This window comes from Pimephales promelas, chromosome 23, assembly GCF_988280905.1.
Source record: "Pimephales promelas chromosome 23, fPimPro1.hap1.1, whole genome shotgun sequence".
Taxonomy (NCBI): Eukaryota; Metazoa; Chordata; class Actinopteri; order Cypriniformes; family Leuciscidae; genus Pimephales; species Pimephales promelas.
In genome coordinates this window covers 20,740,518-20,760,077 of record NC_142791.1, presented here as the reverse complement: position 1 = coordinate 20,760,077, position 19,560 = coordinate 20,740,518, and the positions used below count along the sequence as shown (strand labels likewise).

Here is a 19,560-nt window from a genome sequence, read left to right as displayed (position 1 = left end):
ATAATAATAAATACAATTATAAATATTGTAATTGCAATTAAATTTGTGTGTGGCAGCTGCATGTACAATTATTATTAGTAAAAATAATAACAATAATAATAATACAAATGAGCTTAAAATAAAAATGTAAAGGGTTTATTACATTAAAAACAATATTTTTATATATATTTTATATATAATATTTTTAATAAATAAACTAAATAATTAATCATTCATAGTACACTAGATAATAAATAATTATCATTCATAGTACACTAAATTTTAAACATTTTAAATTCCAACATTGTTTGTGAAAGTCCAACAAAGTTAAATGTATACTCAAACCTGAAAAGTTGTGTGGCTCCGTTTTCATTTGATTATCATTGTACACTTGGCGGCTTAGTTTAACACTGTGTTACAACCAACCCCGCTGTGTATTACATATTTTAAACCTAGCTAACAGTCACTAGGAATTGCTGACATGTTTCAAAACGGTGCTATGTTTGAGCCAACAAGACAGTGATTAAGGCAATATAAAGTTAGATTTGGAAGCGTATCCAACCCAGAAACCGGAAAAAAAATCAATGATATAAAAATTTACTTTCATGGTGTCAAAACACTCTTTTTCCAGTATCTTCACGAAATATAATCAAAACTTTCCGCAAATTCGCGGGAGACCGTCTTCTGGCAGCAAGAGAAAAAGAGCGGAAAGATGGCCGGCTTGATCCTGGCGAACTATGTAAAAAGTCTGTGTTACATTTAACCCCGCGTTAGGTTGTGCCCCGCGCTCCCCTATTTAGATCTATTCCCATCACATTGAACAAGCAGATGACAGTCCGTTGATCTCGAGAATGAAGATCTTATCATTGCAATGCAGTTTCTGCACTCTCTCTAATGCTTTGACCAATGCAAACACGATGATGTACATACAGTAAGAGCTTTGTTGTGCAGTGTAACGTGCGTCATTGATTTCATAACGAGTTATCCAGATAAACTTGCGCTGTTTGGAAAGATTGTTCTTTGATCGCTTTCTGTATAATTTGTTCACAATTTAAATACGATTATTTTTATCCTACTAAAAGAATATTATACTAATTGATATTTGATATAATACTAATTGATATTTTAGCACAAAAATGCACAAACAGTATTGAACGACTTTGAGAGAAAGTTTACCTGTCTGAACTTGAACAATTAGGCTATCAGAAACTGTTGCTTGGAAGCTCGATCGATTTATTTTCAGACGTTCATCGAGGCCTGCTCTGTATTGGTCCAAGTTGAGGAAACAGTCGTCGGTGAAATTTTTGGACCATACAAAACTTTGGGAAGTTGTGTCGGCACATTTCCAGAGAAAATCAAATTAACCCATTGTTTCTTCGGAGGATCGAATGAAGGAACTAAAGAATACTTTTGTGTTCATTTGTACATCCGAACACTGATCAACTGCCATGCTTCGCTCTTTTGGAAGCCATGATATCTCTCAAAGAAAAAACTCAAATCACGCTCACGCGTTCGTAGTTCCTAGCTCATTTTCTCATGAGCGAGCCAAATTCTCTGGGTGGGCAAAGCATAGAAAGGAGAGGTTACCTTTTCTCTGAATGATGTCAAATGGAGGAGATCACCTTTCATTTTCTCAAAGGCAGAGAAAGATAGCCAAAGCTATCTTTTTTAGAAATTGAAATTTCTAGCCACTGGGGGACCGTTTACAGGCTAGGGCCTAGGGGAACTCATATTAATGTTAAAAATTTCATGTCAGGGGACTTTTAATGCTCTGTGAACTAACATGAACAAACAATGAACAATTAGATTTTGACTAACGTCTCTGGTTACGTATGTAACCTTAGTTCCCTGAAGGGAACGAGACGCTGCGTGTAAACGCCGTGGGAACGCCTCTGCGTGACGAGTCATGAAGCACGTATGAAATCTGTCCAACGGCGAGACGGAACGTCATAGGCGGGGTGACGTATCGACCAGGAAACTATAAAGCATCCCCGAAACACAAGCGCAACAGCTTCTGATAGGACTGAAGCAAGCGCTCACGGGCATGCTGGGAGTATGGCATAGACACGCAGCGTCTCGTTCCCTTCAGGGAACTAAGGTTACATACGTAACCAGAGACGTTCCCATTCAGGGAACTTCGAGCTGCGTGTAAACGCCGTGGGAACGCTAATACCAACGCCGCCATGCGAGCAGGTGTCCGTTGTATGAATATCAGAGTGCACATTCTGACGAAAGCATCTGAGCCCCTGGGGTGGAGCTGAAGTCCAGATGGTAAAACTTCACAAATGTGTGAGGTGAAGACCATCCTGCCGCCTCACAGATGTCACACAAGGGAACTCCTGATAATAATGCCTTAGAGGCAGCCATACTCCGGGTTGAATGAGCCCGGACAGCCAAGGGAGAAGGCTGACCAGAGGACTCATAAGCAAGTGAAATGGCCTCGACCACCCACTTACTCATTCTCTGCTTAGACGCCGCAGAACCTCTATTAGGAGGCCCAAAGCAGACAAATAATTGTTCTGATTCCCTCCACAGGGCAGCTCTGTGGACATACGCGTCTAAGGCCCTCACCGGGCAGAGCAGATTTAGTTTCTCCTGGTCTGGTGTCCGAAACGGAGGAGGACAGAAGGCCTGTAGCACTATAGGTTTGACAACCGTAGTTGGAACCTTCGGAACATACCCCGGTCTAGGGAGGATGAAAGCCTTCGCCATACCGGGAGCAAATTCCAAGCACGAGGGGGAAACCGACAGCGCCTGAATATCTCCAATCCTCTTTAGGGAAGAGATGGCTAGGAGAAAGATGGTTTTGAGAGTAAGAAACTTCTCAGGCACCTCATCAATGGGCTCGAAAGGGGCTAAACAGAGCCCCTCCAACACAACCGCTAGATCCCAGGTCGGTACCCTCGTACGCACTACCGGCCTCAGCCTCAGGATACCACGAAGGAAACGGGTTACCAGGGGATGTCTCCCAAGAGAAGCTCCACTCAAAGGGACATGGTAAGCGGATAGGGCCGCCACGTACACCTTTAGTGTGGAGTACGATAACCCTGTGGAGAAGCGTTCCTGAAGGAATTCCAGCACTGCCGACAACGGGCAGTTAACTGGATCCAACTGTCGCTCTCCACACCAAGAGGTGAACAGTTTCCACCTCGAGGCATACAACTTCCTCGTGGATGGGGCTCTGGACTGGAGGATGGTCTCCACGACCTCAGTCGAGAGACCTGAATCTATGAGCTGGGCCCCCTCAGAGGCCAAGCCCACAACCTCCACAGTTCCGGACGGGGGTGGAGTATCCCCCCGTCTGCTTGAGACAGAAGGTCCCTCCTGACCGGAATCTCCAGAGGAGGACCCTCGAGAAGGGAAATCAGGTCCGCAAACCATACCCTGGTTGGCCAACGGGGGGCCACCAGAAGTACACTGACCCCCTCCTGGCGAATCCTTTCCAGAACCCCTGGGAGCAGAGCAATCGGGGGAAAAGCGTACAGGGGTGCCCTCGGCCACTCCTGTACCAACGCATCCAGCCCCAATGGAGCTGGAGGACTCAGGGAAAACCACAGCGGGCAGTGTGAGTTCTCCCTGGACGCAAAGAGGTCCACTTCGGCCCGACCGAAGTGTCTCCAAAGGAGCTCCACCACCTCGGGGTGAAGTCTCCACTCCCCGGGCCTCGGCCCCTGCCTCGACAGGATGTCCGCTCCCCGATTTAAGTATCCTGGGATATAAATCGCTCTCAGCGACCGAAGTTTCCCCTGGGACCACAACAGGATCTGGCGCGCCAGCTTGTACAATGGACGTGAGCGCAGACCCCCCTGGTGGTTTATGTAAGAGACCACAGACATGTTGTCTGACCGGACAAGAACATGATGATCTCTGAGGTCTGGGAGAAAGTGTTTCAGAGCCTGAAACACCGCCATCATCTCTAGACAATTTATATGCCACCGGAGATGATGGTCTTGCCACAGCCCGCGGGCCGAGCGACCACTCATGATCGCTCCCCAGCCCGTGAGAGAGGCATCCGTCGTCACCGTTACCCGGTGACACGGGGCTCCCAGCGCAGGTCCCAGGGACAGGAACCAAGGTTCTTTCCACATAGCCAGGGCACGGAGACCACGTCGCGTGACCTTGATCCTGCGGAGCGAGTTTCCCCTCGGGGAGAACCCCTTGGTCCTGAGCCACCACTGTAGTGGTCTCATGTACAGCAGGCCGCACGGTAACACGTTGGATGCTGCTGCCATCAGACCCAGAATTCTCTGGAATTCCTTTACAGTGAGTGACTGGCCTAGCTTCACTTGCGTGACAGTCGAGATAATCGAGGCTATACGAGCCGGCGACAGACGTGCCTGCATCGTCGTCGAATCCCATACCACGCCTAGAAAAGTGGTCCGCTGAACTGGCGAAAGCACACTCTTCTTGGCGTTGAGTCTCAACCCCAACCTTCTGATGTGGGCGAGGACGGCATCTCGATGCCGAATCGCCTGATGCTCTGATTGAGCCAGAATCAACCAATCGTCGATGTAATTTAAAATGCGAATGCCCTGGAGACGCAGCGGGGCCAAGGCCGCGTCCATGCATTTCGTGAAGGTTCGAGGAGATAACGCTAGGCCGAATGGAAGGACCCGATATTGGTACGCTTCGCCCCCAAAAGCGAACCTCAGGAACTTCCGATGTTGCGGAAGGATGGAGATATGGAAGTACGCGTCTTTTAGGTCTATCGTGACAAACCAGTCCTCGGACCTGATCTGTGACACGATCTGCTTGAGAGTCAGCATTTTGAACTTGAGCTTCCCTACTGACCGATTTAAGAGGCGCAGGTCTAAAATCGGACGCAGCCCCCCATCCTTCTTTGGAACAATGAAGTACCGGCTGTAATACCCCAGCTCTCTGTCGGGAGGAAGAACTCGTTCTATCGCCCCCTTCAGTAGCAGAGCTTTCACTTCTTGTTCCATAACCAGAGCCTGCTCGGGGGTCACCACTGTGGGCAAAACTTCCCGAAAACGAGGTGGACGCGACCTGAACTGGATCGCGTACCCGCGTTCGATAGTCTGCAGGACCCAACGAGATATATTTGGAAGACTTCCCCATTCTACCAGAAATTCTACTAAGGGTACCAGCCTCTCGAGACTGGCCTCTGGAGTAGTTTTTAAAACAGAAACAGCGCCCTGTGACCGCGCACAGGCAGGGTTTAACGACCGTTCTGTATCGCTCCTCGGAGCAAACGAGCGTCCCTCGGGAAATCGCTCGCTGGGACCGTCTGCACCCCCCATTACAGGCAGGGTTGGCAGAACGAACCCCTGAGGGCACCGAGAGAGAGCGGGCGCCGGATTCAGCGGCGAACACCTCTGTCTCACGGTGGGGACCACCCTCAGTAGCCTGACACCAGTGGCGTCAGGACTTCTTCGACGAAGCCTTCCTGGCGACAATAACCGTCCTCAGATCGGTTCTATCCCGGGAAGACCTCGCCTGAGAACGCCGCGTCTCAGCCCAGTTTTGCTGGGGAGGAGCCCGAGACGCGACGCTCTTCTTCTGCTGCGCCCTATGCGAGGAACCCGACGGGCGGGGCTGCTCTCGCCCAGCAGCCCCCGAAGGATGAGTACGGAGGGGGAGACATTTCTGGAGCGCCGCTGCCTGCTTTTTTCCCTCTTGGAATCTCTCAATCACTGCATTCACAGAACCACCAAAAAGACCTTCGGTCGACAGCGGCGCATCCAGGAGAAAAGCTTTATCTTTCTCCTTCATATTAGCCAGATTTAGCCATAAATGCCTCTCCCTGGCCACCAGGGCTGCCATAGAGCGGCCGACTGATCTGGCCGTCTCCTTGGTGGCACGGAGAGAAATATCTGCCGCCTGACGCAGCTCATTAATCACGTCAGTGCTGACGACCTCCCCCTCGCTCATATCCTTCAGCAGATCTGCTTGATACGCCTGGAGGATGGCCATCGTATGCAAGCAAGATGCTGCCTGTCCCGCCGCTGAATAAGCCTTGCCCACCAAAACCGAAGTATTTCTGAGTGGCTTGGTGGGCAACGCCGGTGTTTTAAAAGACGATGCCGTCTCAGGAGAAAGATGGCTCGCCAAAACTTCCTCCATCCTCGGCATCGCCCCATAACCGTGTCCCCTATACCCAGCAAAATTAGCATACATAGAGGACTGTTGTGTCAAAATTCTAGCTGACACTGGTTTGTTCCACGATCTACACACCTCGGTGTGTAAATCGGGAAAGAAGGGCAAACACCGGCGTGGAGGTAGTGAGTGTGATTTTAAAAATCTCTCATCCATTTTACTTTTTACTCACGACTCTTGTTTTTCAACTGGCCATTCAATGGTTAATTTTTCCACAGCCCGAGTCAAAACCTCCATCAGCTCTACATTCGCGGGAGACTGGGATGGCGAGTCCCCGATCTCCACTGAGTCCATAGACTCTGCATCCACACTTTCAACATCCAGCTCCTCAGAACTGGATAATTGAAGTGATGGCGCCTCAGCCCGGGCAGGAGAAACCGCAACGCGGACCCCCGCAGCGAGAACTGAGGCACTGGATCTACCAGGTAAGGGCAGAGAAAGGGCGGGGCCCGTCTCAATCCCCGCTGATAGATCCATCTGCGAACCCCACGACGCAAGCCTTCGCTGTGCCTCGGCAGCAGCGGGGCCCGAGCCGCGGGGAGCGCGCACCGAACCACTCTCCTCGAAGAGTGCCCGGCGGGAGCGAAGTGTCTTCATGGGCAGACACTCGCAGTGCTCACAGCCGGCCCCCTCGAGAGCCGACTGAGCATGCTGCACTCCCAAACAAACAACACACAGATCGTGTGTATCCCCACCCGTGATGAAGCGCGGGCAGGGATGAACACACTTTCTGAAATTCTGCTGTTGTTTGCTCGCCATATTTCAATATATATATATATATACAATATTAGACAGACAGACAATATTCATACATAGAGCGCTTGTGAAGACTCAGAAGCTGTTGCGCTTGTGTTTCGGGGATGCTTTATAGTTTCCTGGTCGATACGTCACCCCGCCTATGACGTTCCGTCTCGCCATTGGACAGATTTCATACGTGCTTCATGACTCGTCACGCAGAGGCGTTCCCACGGCGTTTACACGCAGCTCGAAGTTCCCTGAATGGGAACTAATGTTAACAAAGACTAATAAATGCTTTAAAACTATTTTGGTCATTTTTAGTTCATTCTAATATGTAAATGAATGTTAACAAAATGAGACCTTATTGTAAAGTGTTACTATTTAAAAAAAAATAAAAATAGTCAAATATTAATTTCTACACTAATTATAAATGACAGGGAGGTCATTGCATGTGTTGGTGCGTTAAAGTCTTGGCGCTTTCAGCGACTGCTGACTAACCTGTTGTTAGTGGCTTGAGGATGGAGATTCAGCCAGCTGCTCAGTTGTTTAGGACAAGAGGAAGGAATCCAGAGAGGGAGCCAAGGCTGAAGTGCAGTTCAATTTTTGGTTGAGTCTCCTTTGGTCAGTTCTTTTGGGTCTTACAAAACTTGACCATGTTTAAAAATTAACCATGTTTAAACCTGCAAACAGTTTGGAAACAGTGAGGATAATTTTGGTGTAGTCTTAAACAGAAAGAATTCATATTCAAGGTGTGGTCAGCTTCTGTAAAACTCAATCAGGGTTCCTACAGTCATGAAAAAAACTATAAATATCAAGGAATTTTTCAATTCTTTTATTTGTATTTTTTTAATGAATTGGTACTGTTCTGTTTTGTAGTTTGCTGAATGCTGACCTAGTTATTGCTCTTTGCGTGGAGTACAAAAGTTGTGCTTGTGATTTTTTTTTTAGTTGGTTCTTTTTAATGAATCCATTTTAACTATTTACAAACTGGTTTGGTGATTTGCTAGCAAATTGGTCTGAATCTAGGAATCTGGCATGGTTTCTCTCTGATTGTTATTTTTTGTGTTTTGAAAAGTGGCCCCTGTCCTGTGGCCTCTCAACTAGGAATATTCACATTGTGCTGTTCTACCTCCAGCATTTTGCGGTCAGGGGATCCTGGAACTAGGCCAAAATAAATAAAGCCCTTCCAGGCTGGAGTGCTGTTGTGCTCTGGCATGCAGGGTGGGCTTCAGGGAGTCAGACTCTAGGGAGACAATGCATTAAACTCTGCTCTGACCGCTCAGCGTTCGCATGCTGGCTTTTCACGGTTGCTGTCATGGGAACTGGAGAGAGTGAAGAAAGCACAAGCCAAAACCTATATATACTGGGCAAATGTCAATCAAATATATTCCATAGGCAGATATTTTAATTTAGGAATATTGGCATTGGTTGGAGTGTTTGCTGGATCTCTGATGTCATAAACGTGTATCGTGGCCCCAAAACGGACACCTAAGACACTTAAATATAATTACAAATATTTCTTGAGCACCAAATCCATATATTAGAATGATTTATGGATTTGAAGGATTATTATGTGATATTGAAGCAATGTAATTATCATCAAATACAACTAAAACCATAAAAAAATCCGTTATCCAAAACAAAATAAACGTTAACTGAAATAAAATATAATGTTATACTTTATTTCATCTAGTTGGCAAAGCATTATTGTTTTTCACCTTTTTACACAGTCAGGACTATGTACAAACACAATATTTTTTGGCACACACAGAACAGACATTTTTTAAATATTCACAAAATTGTTTGTTTGGGTGTTAAATTTTCAACAGCCTTTCTAAGAAATTGCTTACTCCACCTTAAATTGTGAATTGTAAATGTTCAAACACTTTTGGGTCACTGTGGTCTCATCATGAATCAACTTTGTATGAAATCTTTGGGTCCTTTGTCAAATTCATAACATGTAATGTTTCAATATATATATATAAAAAAAAATTGGTTCGACTTACGTGTTTGTGCTGGCTTAATGTTTCAAGTTGACTAAATTTAAAATTAAGGCAGCGCAAACACTTATATATTTTAGATACTCTCAAAGGTTTCTGAGAATCCACTTGTGAATAATTGGGGAGTTATTTTTATGTCTGAAAAATAGGGGCACCTATCTTGATACCATGCTGCCAAGGTATGAGGTTGATGGAGTCCGACCTCCCATCGGACAGCGGACGAGACTGAGCAAAGGGGACATCGCTCAAGCAAGAAAATTATACAAGTGTCCAAGTAAGTGGGCCTTCACATCCCAGTTGGGTTGTGCAATTAATCGTAATTGATTTTCGATTTTGATTTTGGCATATGAGATAATTGAGTTAAAATGATTATTATGTCTTAGTTATGTCTTAAGTGAATGTAAACAGTTGAGAAAGAAAATGTTGTTTATCAGTATATTGGATCCATGCATTCAGAAAGTGACAGCAGCCCAATAATACTGCTTTAGTCTGTGTCATTAATGTTAATTCAAATTTCAAACATAAAATCACTCACTGCTCTTGCATAAATAACTTTTGTAGTACTGATTACTGAACTGATTCTTCTTTGGCAGTCAACGAAGGTGGTCGCATTTTCTCTCCCTCTCCCTCCCCTTACCTCCCTTGCTTTGCTTCTCTCGTCACGTCTAGTCTACTGTCTTGTACTTTGAGAGACTCTCTCAGCACTGCTCTCCAAACTAAGAAATAATGGATTTGATCAACTGGTCTCTCAACGCAATTGATCATCATCTTCTCCATGAGAAGCTTGGGTTCGGGGGAACCTGACTGTCATGCCGGAATGTTTACAGGTGGCTACACTAACGCGTGGGGTCGTGTGTCTGGCGGCTCTTTCCGTGGAGGACGTTGAAGATATCTACCTATTCGGAACCATGATAACAGGTCTTCTGCTGATTGGATTAGGCTTTGCCCTGGTTTATCAAGGAATTAAAAAGACGGTGACAGCTGTCCAAAGCCTCACAAGGCTGCCCGTCATGATTGAAGGGGTGGGCTGAGCGGTCAGCACTGAGACTGTGTCTATGAACCAGAACATGGATAACATCATGGAGAAGCTCACAGCTTTGCAAAGGCAAATGGATCGTTTCAGAGACCAAAATGGACCATGAGAATAGTCTTGTACTGTAAATTGACTGTAGCTACTCGCCCCAAGAGACCAAACAATCCCGATCTTTTCTGTTTTCGGCCGCCCTCAACCAGCACTGGCCTTGACCAAGGCCGCTGTTGGAACAACAACTCCCCCGGAAGAGCACTGCAGTGAGCCACTCTTGCATTCCTTCCCCGACTCCCCAGACACCTGGGGTCTCATTTATAAAAAAGTGCATATGCACAAAACGGGGCTGGAAACGTACGTACGCCAGTTTCTATGCAAAGGTTGTGATCTATAATAAACAAACTTCGGGAGAATGTGCGCACCTTTAAGCAAACTTTGAGCTGTGTGTACGCAACATCATGGAGACAAAGGGGGTGCTTCTCATTTCTTATTTGTGCATCCTCGTTTCCTTTCCTTGTTTCCTTTCCTTGCGTCTCAGCTCCACCCCCTGTAGGACGTGAGGGAAGGAAGCGAGGAAAGGAAAGGAGGACAGAGGAATCGAATAAAAGCTTTTTTATATACATTGGAGTACTTGATGACTCGAGCGTCACTCCACAGTGTCATCAGCAGCGCTAAAAGGATCTGCCCTTATGTTGTTGAAGTTTGGTTATTTAATAAATTAATAATAAATAATAATAAAGATAGGCTATACTGTTGAAATATCAGAGATGTGTGGTTTATATAAACTGCAAAGGTAAAGTATAAATTAAAATGATTGTGACCGATGTGAAGGGGGAGGAGAATTGACACGTGCGTCACGTTTAGTCAATATAACAGTTCCGCGTAGGATGCTCCTGTGTATCCTCGCTTATGACTCCTCAGGAAGCCTCCTATCTCCTCGATCCTCGACTCCTCACGGTGCAATTAGAGAATTGAGATGTCCTTCAAGATGGCTGAGCTCGATCGGTTTCCGGGTCATAGGAGGGAGGACGGAGGAGCGAGGAGACGAGGAGGGATATTGAGAAGCACCCAGGGAATAGGCTTTATGTTGAGCGTCACACGACCAAACCGGAAAACAGGTCTCATCGCATCCGCTTGACAGAGAAAGTGTTAACGGCCGTAAGACCTGACTACGATATCTATGGATTTTTAAGGTAATCAGCTAACCTACCTAGTTCACTTTATTATTGGCGTTTTATTCCATTTAAATATCTAAACGTTACTGTGAAGAAGAAAAAATATAAAACGTTTAAATATCAATCTGCACATGTGAGGGACATTGGTTATGCTAATCTTTGCTCGCTCCTTTTAAAGGGACACTATGCAGTTATTTTAGCTTAATTTAACAGCTTCAGAGTTATTGAAATGGTTATATGACTTCTTTCGGGTTGAATGGGGGGCGTCTCGACCCCCCCTGGTGCCTGTGAGCGGAAAAATCTCACTTGCAATTTCAGGCTCGCCGGCCTCAGCATCAGGAAGTATCGCATGATATCAGCTCTCGCGATGTAACATATTTCTTTGCGGCAGCACTGCACATATCCAGGAACAAGGTCGAGAAGGATGGAGTTTGTCGCACTATCGTTATGGCGGAGCCGGCATATAAGATATAGAAAGCTAGGAAAGCATTGTCGGAGGAACAGAGAAAGAGGAAAGAGCAGACTGACCGAGCGAGGAGTCAGACGCGAGCATAGCCGTAATGTGCGTGTGATATGTCCCCATTGAAACATCTCGCAGCACGGATGTACCAATACAAACAAATAAAACATCTCCAGGTAACTCTAGTAGATTCATTTATTTCGTTTGTTAAATAAGAGGCGGTCTGAAATGTGTTGTTTTTGAAATCAAGTGACCAAAGTGCTCGTTGGCGCTGCGATCAGTTTCAGTGGATTCAGTGTTCTGTTGTGATATTCAAACGGACGCGCGCTCATTGCTCAATCCGTTACGGGGACTGAGAGACTCATTACGGTGAAATCACAAAAAACATGTCCCTGCTTGAAATACAGCCACTAATAAACAATCGGTGTTGATGAGGAAAATAAACTATACTATTAGTAAGGATTAGAACCCGGAACCTGTGACACACATGGCAAAAGTTCTTCCTCTGGACCATGATAGTTCATGGGGATATGTATTTAATCACGTGAAAATTCTCACCACTAACAACATATAATGTATGGCACTGACATACAGATATATAAAACGGATATTTTAACAGATTTTTATAAAGTAAAAATAAAAAATGAATAATTTATTTGCAACCGTCATGTTAATCATTATATTTCTGTCGTCAGAACAGCTATACAGCTGATGGACAAAGTGCTGTGTTGTTACGTTGTCTGTTGTTGCTCCCTTCATCAAGTTCCAAACGGCTACATAAATGACACATTAGGTGTCATGCTCACGCCAAATTCCCACTTGAAGAGCTTTGCCGTCTGCTAGGGCTGTGAATCTTTGGGTAGACAGCGAATCGATTCGATTCACGATTCATAGGTTTTCGATTCGATTCATGGACGATTTGTGCAAATTCAGAACGATTCGATTCGATGCGATTCACATCCAAATTCGATGCGATTCGATTAATTCGATTCGATTCTTAATTTTTTATATGCATTATATTATTATTTTAATGCTTCACCCATCTTTGTCTGGGTTTGAATTAGCCTACAGCGGCCTTCGGGGATCAGATAGTGGGGATTTTGTCCATTGTTAATGTTAGTTCATGTTTGTTTTTAATTTTAATGAATATATTATTATAAAAAAAATTAAATGGCCTACAAATTAGCATTTGCAAACAGCAAATATTTTGAAAAAGGCTTTTAAAGTATTGCATTAAATGACCATGCACACATTAATGGAGACGTTTTCATTAGTTTCATTTTGCGTCCTCGCTCAGTGCACTCGTTATCATCTTTTCACTGGATTTTGCTCGCGCTCGGTCCCGTAGCTCTCATGCTTTCATAACGTTAACTACAGATTTTTGAGCAGTCCATGTTTGAGCTCTCCAGCTGAGCTCTCTGTCGAGAAAGCAATAGTTTTGAGGCAAACCGCTCAAGCCATTGATAAAGCTGCCATGCCATTGCGTGGGCACTATGAAATAAAACGCTTTCATTCATTTATTACATGGACTCTCCGTACACGCAAGGTGGTCTCGCGCTCGCTTTCCCTCTCTGCCGAGTGCGTGCAGCCGTGTGTGAACGCGCGATACGCGGTTTGGAGCACAACCTGTGTCTCGTATGCACGCTCGCTCTAGATTCCGGGAGATTTTAACTAATTTGCGGTAATACAAGCTGATCACGACATGAGTAGCTCAACAGGTAGAAAGATAAACTCATCTTTCAGGCATTTGACCGACCGGGCTTCAGCGTGAGAAATCAGGGGTGTGTGAACGCCTGAAACCAATCAAATGCGGATGAGGCAGCTTGTACCAGGAACACTTTAAGGTTGTGTTTATATATTTTAAACCACTGAATCGATATAAAATCGTGATTAATTCGATTCTTAGCCTTTTAAATCGATTATTCACGTAAATAAACGATTCACGATTCAAAATACATGTTTCAGGATCGATGCATATGCATCGCCAGGATTTATAATCGATGCATCGAGAAAACGAGTGAATCGTTACACCCCTACCGTCTGCCCTTTGAAGGGAGTAGGGCATAGGGAAGCTCACGAGCAATAAGCAAGTCCCAGTCGGGTCCGTCACTTACGTTCCCCGGAAACATTTCCGTTGTGGACCGTGTTATTTGCAGCGCGTTTCTGTATTTGGTGGTGTTGTGAACGTTTGCAGCGCGTTTCTGTATTTGGTTGTGTTGTGAGTACTTGGAGCACAGGTGTGTTGTGGAACTGATGAAGATGTTTTTCTTAATTTGCGGATGTATTTTTGTATTTGAATGCATTTTTATAGTTGCACACGTTTTTTTGAATTTGCATTCGTCTTCATCAGGTTGCAGCGCGGTGAGCTCTCTCGGCCACCGTACCTTAGTGATGATATAGCGCTCTTTTTAATCCACAAGTTTCCTACGTCCCATGAGGCCTTGCGTCAAAAGTGGGCGTGACTTCCGGTTCAAAGTAAACAAAGCGCGACTTGACATGCTTGACACTCATTCATTCAACAGTTGACAGTCATTCAAGTTATAGCGATCCAAACTAGCTAACGATGTGGGAACACAACCTCAACGAAATTCAAAAGGGTGAAATAACAGTACCTTTACCCTCCGCAGTAGTTGATTGGGAGTATTATAATAACATTATTAATAATCAATACTCATCAAGGCATGGTGACAGACAGTTGTGCGAGCTGACAAACAATTAAAATTTTAAAAAAAACACGTAGTCATTGTGCTTTGGAGTTTATTCAAAATTATAAATGAATGTGCTACTTGAATACATTAACTGGCACATTTGGTATTCTGTCAACACAGGCTTTGATCTTTTAGGAGTTTAGGTGTAACATCAGTAGCGAACAGCCAAACACATGCTGATAGAGTTTATAGAATATTAAGAATTTAAACAAATGTACACAGGAAGATTCGTCATCTTTTGGGAGGTGATGGAAACTACAGTCGTTGGCAGGATCACTCTGATTTCGTTTTCAGCTTATGTTCAAAACATAGACGTGTTCAAAACAATCACATAATTAGTTTAGTCCGGTTATACATACAACCGCGAACAGCACATGTTGTCCCTGAGCTTCGTAACGACATCTCTCATAAAGATTTGCGTCTTTAAATAGTAAAATAATTCTCAGAAAAACAGCTAGCCTCGTCGCTAACTAACACACAAAACACCATTGGAATGCTACTTCCGCCGCCTCACCGGAAGTTTCACCCACTTTATTTTTTACAGGAGCGCCCCTCGGAAACTTGTGGATAGCAGGAGAATCCAGAACATAGGCACGTCTCACGCTCTCCTGCAGTGCCGCTGCGCGAGGGTGCGCGGGCCAAATATGATATCGCAACATGATATCCAGAATTTTGTCAAACGATCATCACGCGACTGGTCGCGTGCACACACATATCAACACAGCGTTCAGTCAGTTCGTGAGTGTGCGTGGCCGATATATAGAAAAAAATAATCTTCATGATTAAGGGACACGGTAGCTGCCCTTATGTCAGGTCATATCACAACTATCTTTCCAGAGTTAATTCTATGTTTTGATGAAGTTAATCATGCCATGAAAGAAAGCAGGAGATGCGTTTTTGGGAATAATCTGGAAATAAACACCTGTGTGTCTATAGGCTACTTGTTGATGATAATTAATAAGTCAGAGCTCTGAGGAAATGCTGATGCAAAACAAACATTCCAAAGTCCCCATCCCCAAAACTGTCAAATAGGCTATATAAAGTTTTAATCCCGTTGCCTTAATTGTGGATTTTTTCTCAGAAAAAAAAAAATATATATTCTTTGCTCGTTGCTCGATAATTGTTCTACTCTATATTACAGTATTTACTGCTGTAAAAAAAGATGCAGCACTTTTATTAAATGCAATAAGAAGCTATTTTATGTGTTTATCTTAATAGACATGTTTTAAAAAAAGGAACTTTAGGCCTACAACATTATCAGAGCTAATGATAATATTAGTACATTTTAGCAAGTTTTAAGCCCCATTGTGTCAACTTTAATCATATAATTTTCCAACAACAAAAATGTGGCTAGTAAAAGTGCTGCGTGGCTAGTAACTTTGGAAAACCACTAGCCACATTGGCTAGTGAGCAAAAAAGTGAATGTCAAGCCCTGCACACATATATACTATAATCTAACGGCAGATGAAGTAAAAATCGTAAGTAAAAACCGTAAATCTTAATCGTCCTAAAACAAATACAGTGCATGTTCTCAATAACAGTTTAAATAACTGAAAGAATGATTTAAACTATATTTTACTTCTGATATCAACATTTAGATTAAGTATGCCATTCTCAATAATGGAGTTAAACACTTAAACTACATGAAATCATTACTGAGGAGATACTATATTTATATATATATATATATATATATATATATATATATATGTTATGGATGCAATGCTTTTGAACACTTTCCCTCTGGCATGTTTTGCTAATCATGATAATAGCAGATTGTCTGAGAAAATAGTTCCATACAAATAATGCACAACCATGTCTATCTGTTTCCATTAAAAATATAAATTAATTAAAAATACTATTTGGCCAGTGGAAAAGATTGAGAAAATCTTTCTCTTAAACGTATTTTACTTTTTATTTGATTTATTCATTCAAAAACAAGGCAAGGATATAGGCTACTAAAAAAAAATTGTATTTCATATTTTACTAACGTCTTGTACCTTAACATGCTATCAGGTGAATGAATAATATGCAAATGATATGCAGATGAGGATAAGCATATTTAAACTAGGCATTGTAAGGTCCATATATGGTTATTTAAGGGAGACGCACATGCGCAAAATCTCCCACTGACTGGGATTTATAAAGTGAATTCTGCGACGGTTTTATAAATCTGAATATTTTTTGGCGCACATACACTTTTAGTAAGGATCCTACGCACAGTTTTATAAATGAGACCCCTGGTGATTGTTGACTCTGTCTGGGACCTGATCAAGGTTTTCTCCATGGCAACTTGCTGTGTATCGTTATAACAATTCTGAGGACTGAGGCACCTAGATTGTGATGCCAGGCTTAGCGACTCTCCAGGTTTACACATTTTTTCCTGTTCCCACACTGCACTCCTTACAGGAGCATAGTCTGGGGGTTGCCTTTTTCTCCTCACCTCTCATCATGTCATGCTGTATTTTCCTCAATTCCCTGTCTTCCTGTCCTGTCTACTTCCTTGCCATATCGTATATATGTTTGTATGGACAGGTTGATGGCCAATTTCACTCGTACTTTTACTACTATTAATAAGGATGAATTTATGTTTTATGTATACACCACATTCCAAATTATTATGCAAATTATATTTTACACTGATTTTCCTAAATAGTCGATGCAAATGACAGTATAATTTTCAAGTGACCAACATTTTTGGTATAAGTCGAATTTCATAGAACAAACCAGCCAACGAAAACAGTATTTTTTTTTTTCAAAAATAAAAAAAACTGAAAATGCACTGTTCCATAATATTATGCAGGAGCAGAGTTTGAAAAAATTTCATAGGTTGTAAAGAACTGCAAATGGTCATTTGTTGAATTGGCAGCATAAGGAGATCATATTTACTGAAATCAAAAGCTATTTAAATCAAACACATCTTAACAGGGCAAGTTATATGTTAACATGATCCCTTCTTTGATATCACCTTCACAATTCTTGCATCCATTGAACTTGTGAGTTTGTGGACAGTTTCTGCTTGAATTTCTTCGCAGGAGGTCAGAATAGCCTCCCAGAGCTGCTGTTTTGATGGGAACTGCGGCCTCCCTTCCTCATAGATCTTTTGCTTGAGGATGCTCCAAAGGTTCTCAATAGGGAAGAGGTCAGGGGAGGATGGGGGCCACACCATGAGTTTCTCTCCTTTTATGCCTATAGCAGCCAATGGCACATTCTTTGCAGCATGAAATGGTGCGTTGTCATGCATGAAGATGATTTTTCTACGGAAGGCATGGTTCTTCTTTTTGTAACATGGAAGAAAGTGGTCAGTCAGAAACTCTATATAATTTGCCGAGGTCATTTTCACAACTTCAGGGACCCTAAAGGGGCCTACCAGCACTCTCCCCATGATTCCGGCCCAAAACATGACTCCGCCACCTCCTTGCTGGCGTCGCAGCCTTATTGGGACTTGGTGGCCATCTACCAACCATCTCCATCCATCTGGGCCATCCAGGGTTGCACGGCACTCATCAGTAAACAAGACTTGTTTGAAAATTAGTCTTCATGTATTTATGGGCCACTGCAACCATTTCTGCTTGTGAGCATTGGTTGGCCGAATAGTAGGTTTATGCACAACTGCAAACCTCTGGAGGATCCTACACCTTGAGGTTCGGGTACCAGCAGCTTCAAATACCTGTTTGCTGCTTTGTAATGGCATTTTAACAGCTGCTCTCTTAATCTGATGAATATATCTAGCAGTAACCTTACTCATTATGCCTTTATCTGCACGAACCCATCTGTGCTCTGAATCAACCACAAATCTCTTCACAGTACGATGATCACCTTCTCCAAGGCATTGCATTATTTGACGCTTTTCCGCAGCAGACAGATCATTTTTCTTGCCCATATTGCTTGAAACCTGTGGCCTGCTTAATAATGTGGAACATTATTCTTCTTTAGTAGTTTTCTTTTAATTGGGCTCACCTGGCTAATTAATTGTCACAGGGGTCTGAGATTGATTTCAGTGATCCAAAGAGCCCGGAGACACAATACCATCCATGAGTTTGATTTAAAAACAAAATATTTAAATGTTTATGACAATTAATTCCAATTTGCATAGTAATTTGGAACACCGTGTACAGGGTATGCAGTGTTATTTTACATTTTGATTACTTTATTCAGTTTCTGTTGTTGACTGAATCCCACTGTTACATCTTTCTGAAAAACTTAACTTAAAGCAATGTCTATTTAATTTGTATTTTTGTTCTGTTGTATTCATTTGTCCTTTTAGTTTTTTCTATCAATAATTGTGATAGAAATTGATACATTTGACTGATATCTAAAATAAATGAATTTTATTATTGTAATTTCTTATCATTACAGGCCACCTATAATCATGTTAAATAACATGTGTCACAATAATCATGTGTGATTTCAATATTGACCAAATTTTGTTTGATATGGTTGAGCAATCCTACGTCCCAGCCGGACGAGATTTCCTTTCGAGATTTCCTTCTGCACTTGCTTCTAAAGTTAGGCTTTAACAGATTCATTTGCGACTATGACATCAGTTTAATTATCCATTTACAGTGGGAGAATGAATCCGCTGTATAATTATCCCCTATAAGTGAAAATTTGTTTTTGCAGTCATATAATCTTAGCTGGAATTATGGTGATTTCTTTAAAATAAAAGCATGATCCATAAAACTGACCTTACCATCTGCAAAACTCCTACTGATTTCCAATAAGAGGATCCGGTTTCAAGGTCAATGATCTGTGAGTGGTTGTGACTCTGGTTTGTGCACAGGATGTGGTGAGAGCCTTCAGGACAGCACTGGAAACTTCTCCTCCCCTGGGTTCCCTAACGGATACACTGCATATATTCACTGTATATGGAGGATATCAGTCACGCCTGGGGAAAAGGTAGAAAAACTTCACATAGAATAGACATTTTTCAGTCAGTAAAACATTACTTTTTTTCTACTTTGCTTTACACGCAAAACACAATGAAATAAATAAAGAAAATTAAAAAAATATATATTTTATTAAAAGATTAAACTTGTTTTTAAAAGGCTTTGGGAAAGCATTTATATCTAAACTTTTAATATACACCACCATTCAAGGGTTTGGGGTCAGTAAGATTGTTTTGAAGTTGATCAAGAGTGGCAGTTAAAATGTATAATAACATTTTAATAATGTCTTTAAAGATTTATATATATATATATATATATATATATATATATATATATATTTCAGTATAATACTTGTTGAACTTTGTATGCTTTAAAATATCCTGAAAAAAAGTATCACGATTTCCTCAAAAATATTAAGCAGCACAACTGTTTTCAACACTGTTAACAATTAGATATGTTTATTTAGC

The 19,560-nt window shown here is 42.7% G+C and overlaps 1 protein-coding gene across 3 annotated transcripts in view; it reads left to right on the top strand.

Annotated features, from left to right (window-relative positions):
* bmp1b (bone morphogenetic protein 1b) overlaps window positions 1–19,560 on the top strand; it is a 117,031-nt gene that overhangs the window by 35,713 nt on the left and 61,758 nt on the right. For all 3 annotated transcript variants that reach the window (XM_089126521.1, XM_089126520.1, XM_089126519.1), the window contains exons 7-8: window positions 8,984–9,108; window positions 18,988–19,103. In XM_089126521.1, the coding sequence (XP_088982647.1) occupies window positions 8,984–9,108; window positions 18,988–19,103 (241 nt within the window). The remainder of the gene's footprint in view (window positions 1–8,983; window positions 9,109–18,987; window positions 19,104–19,560) is intronic.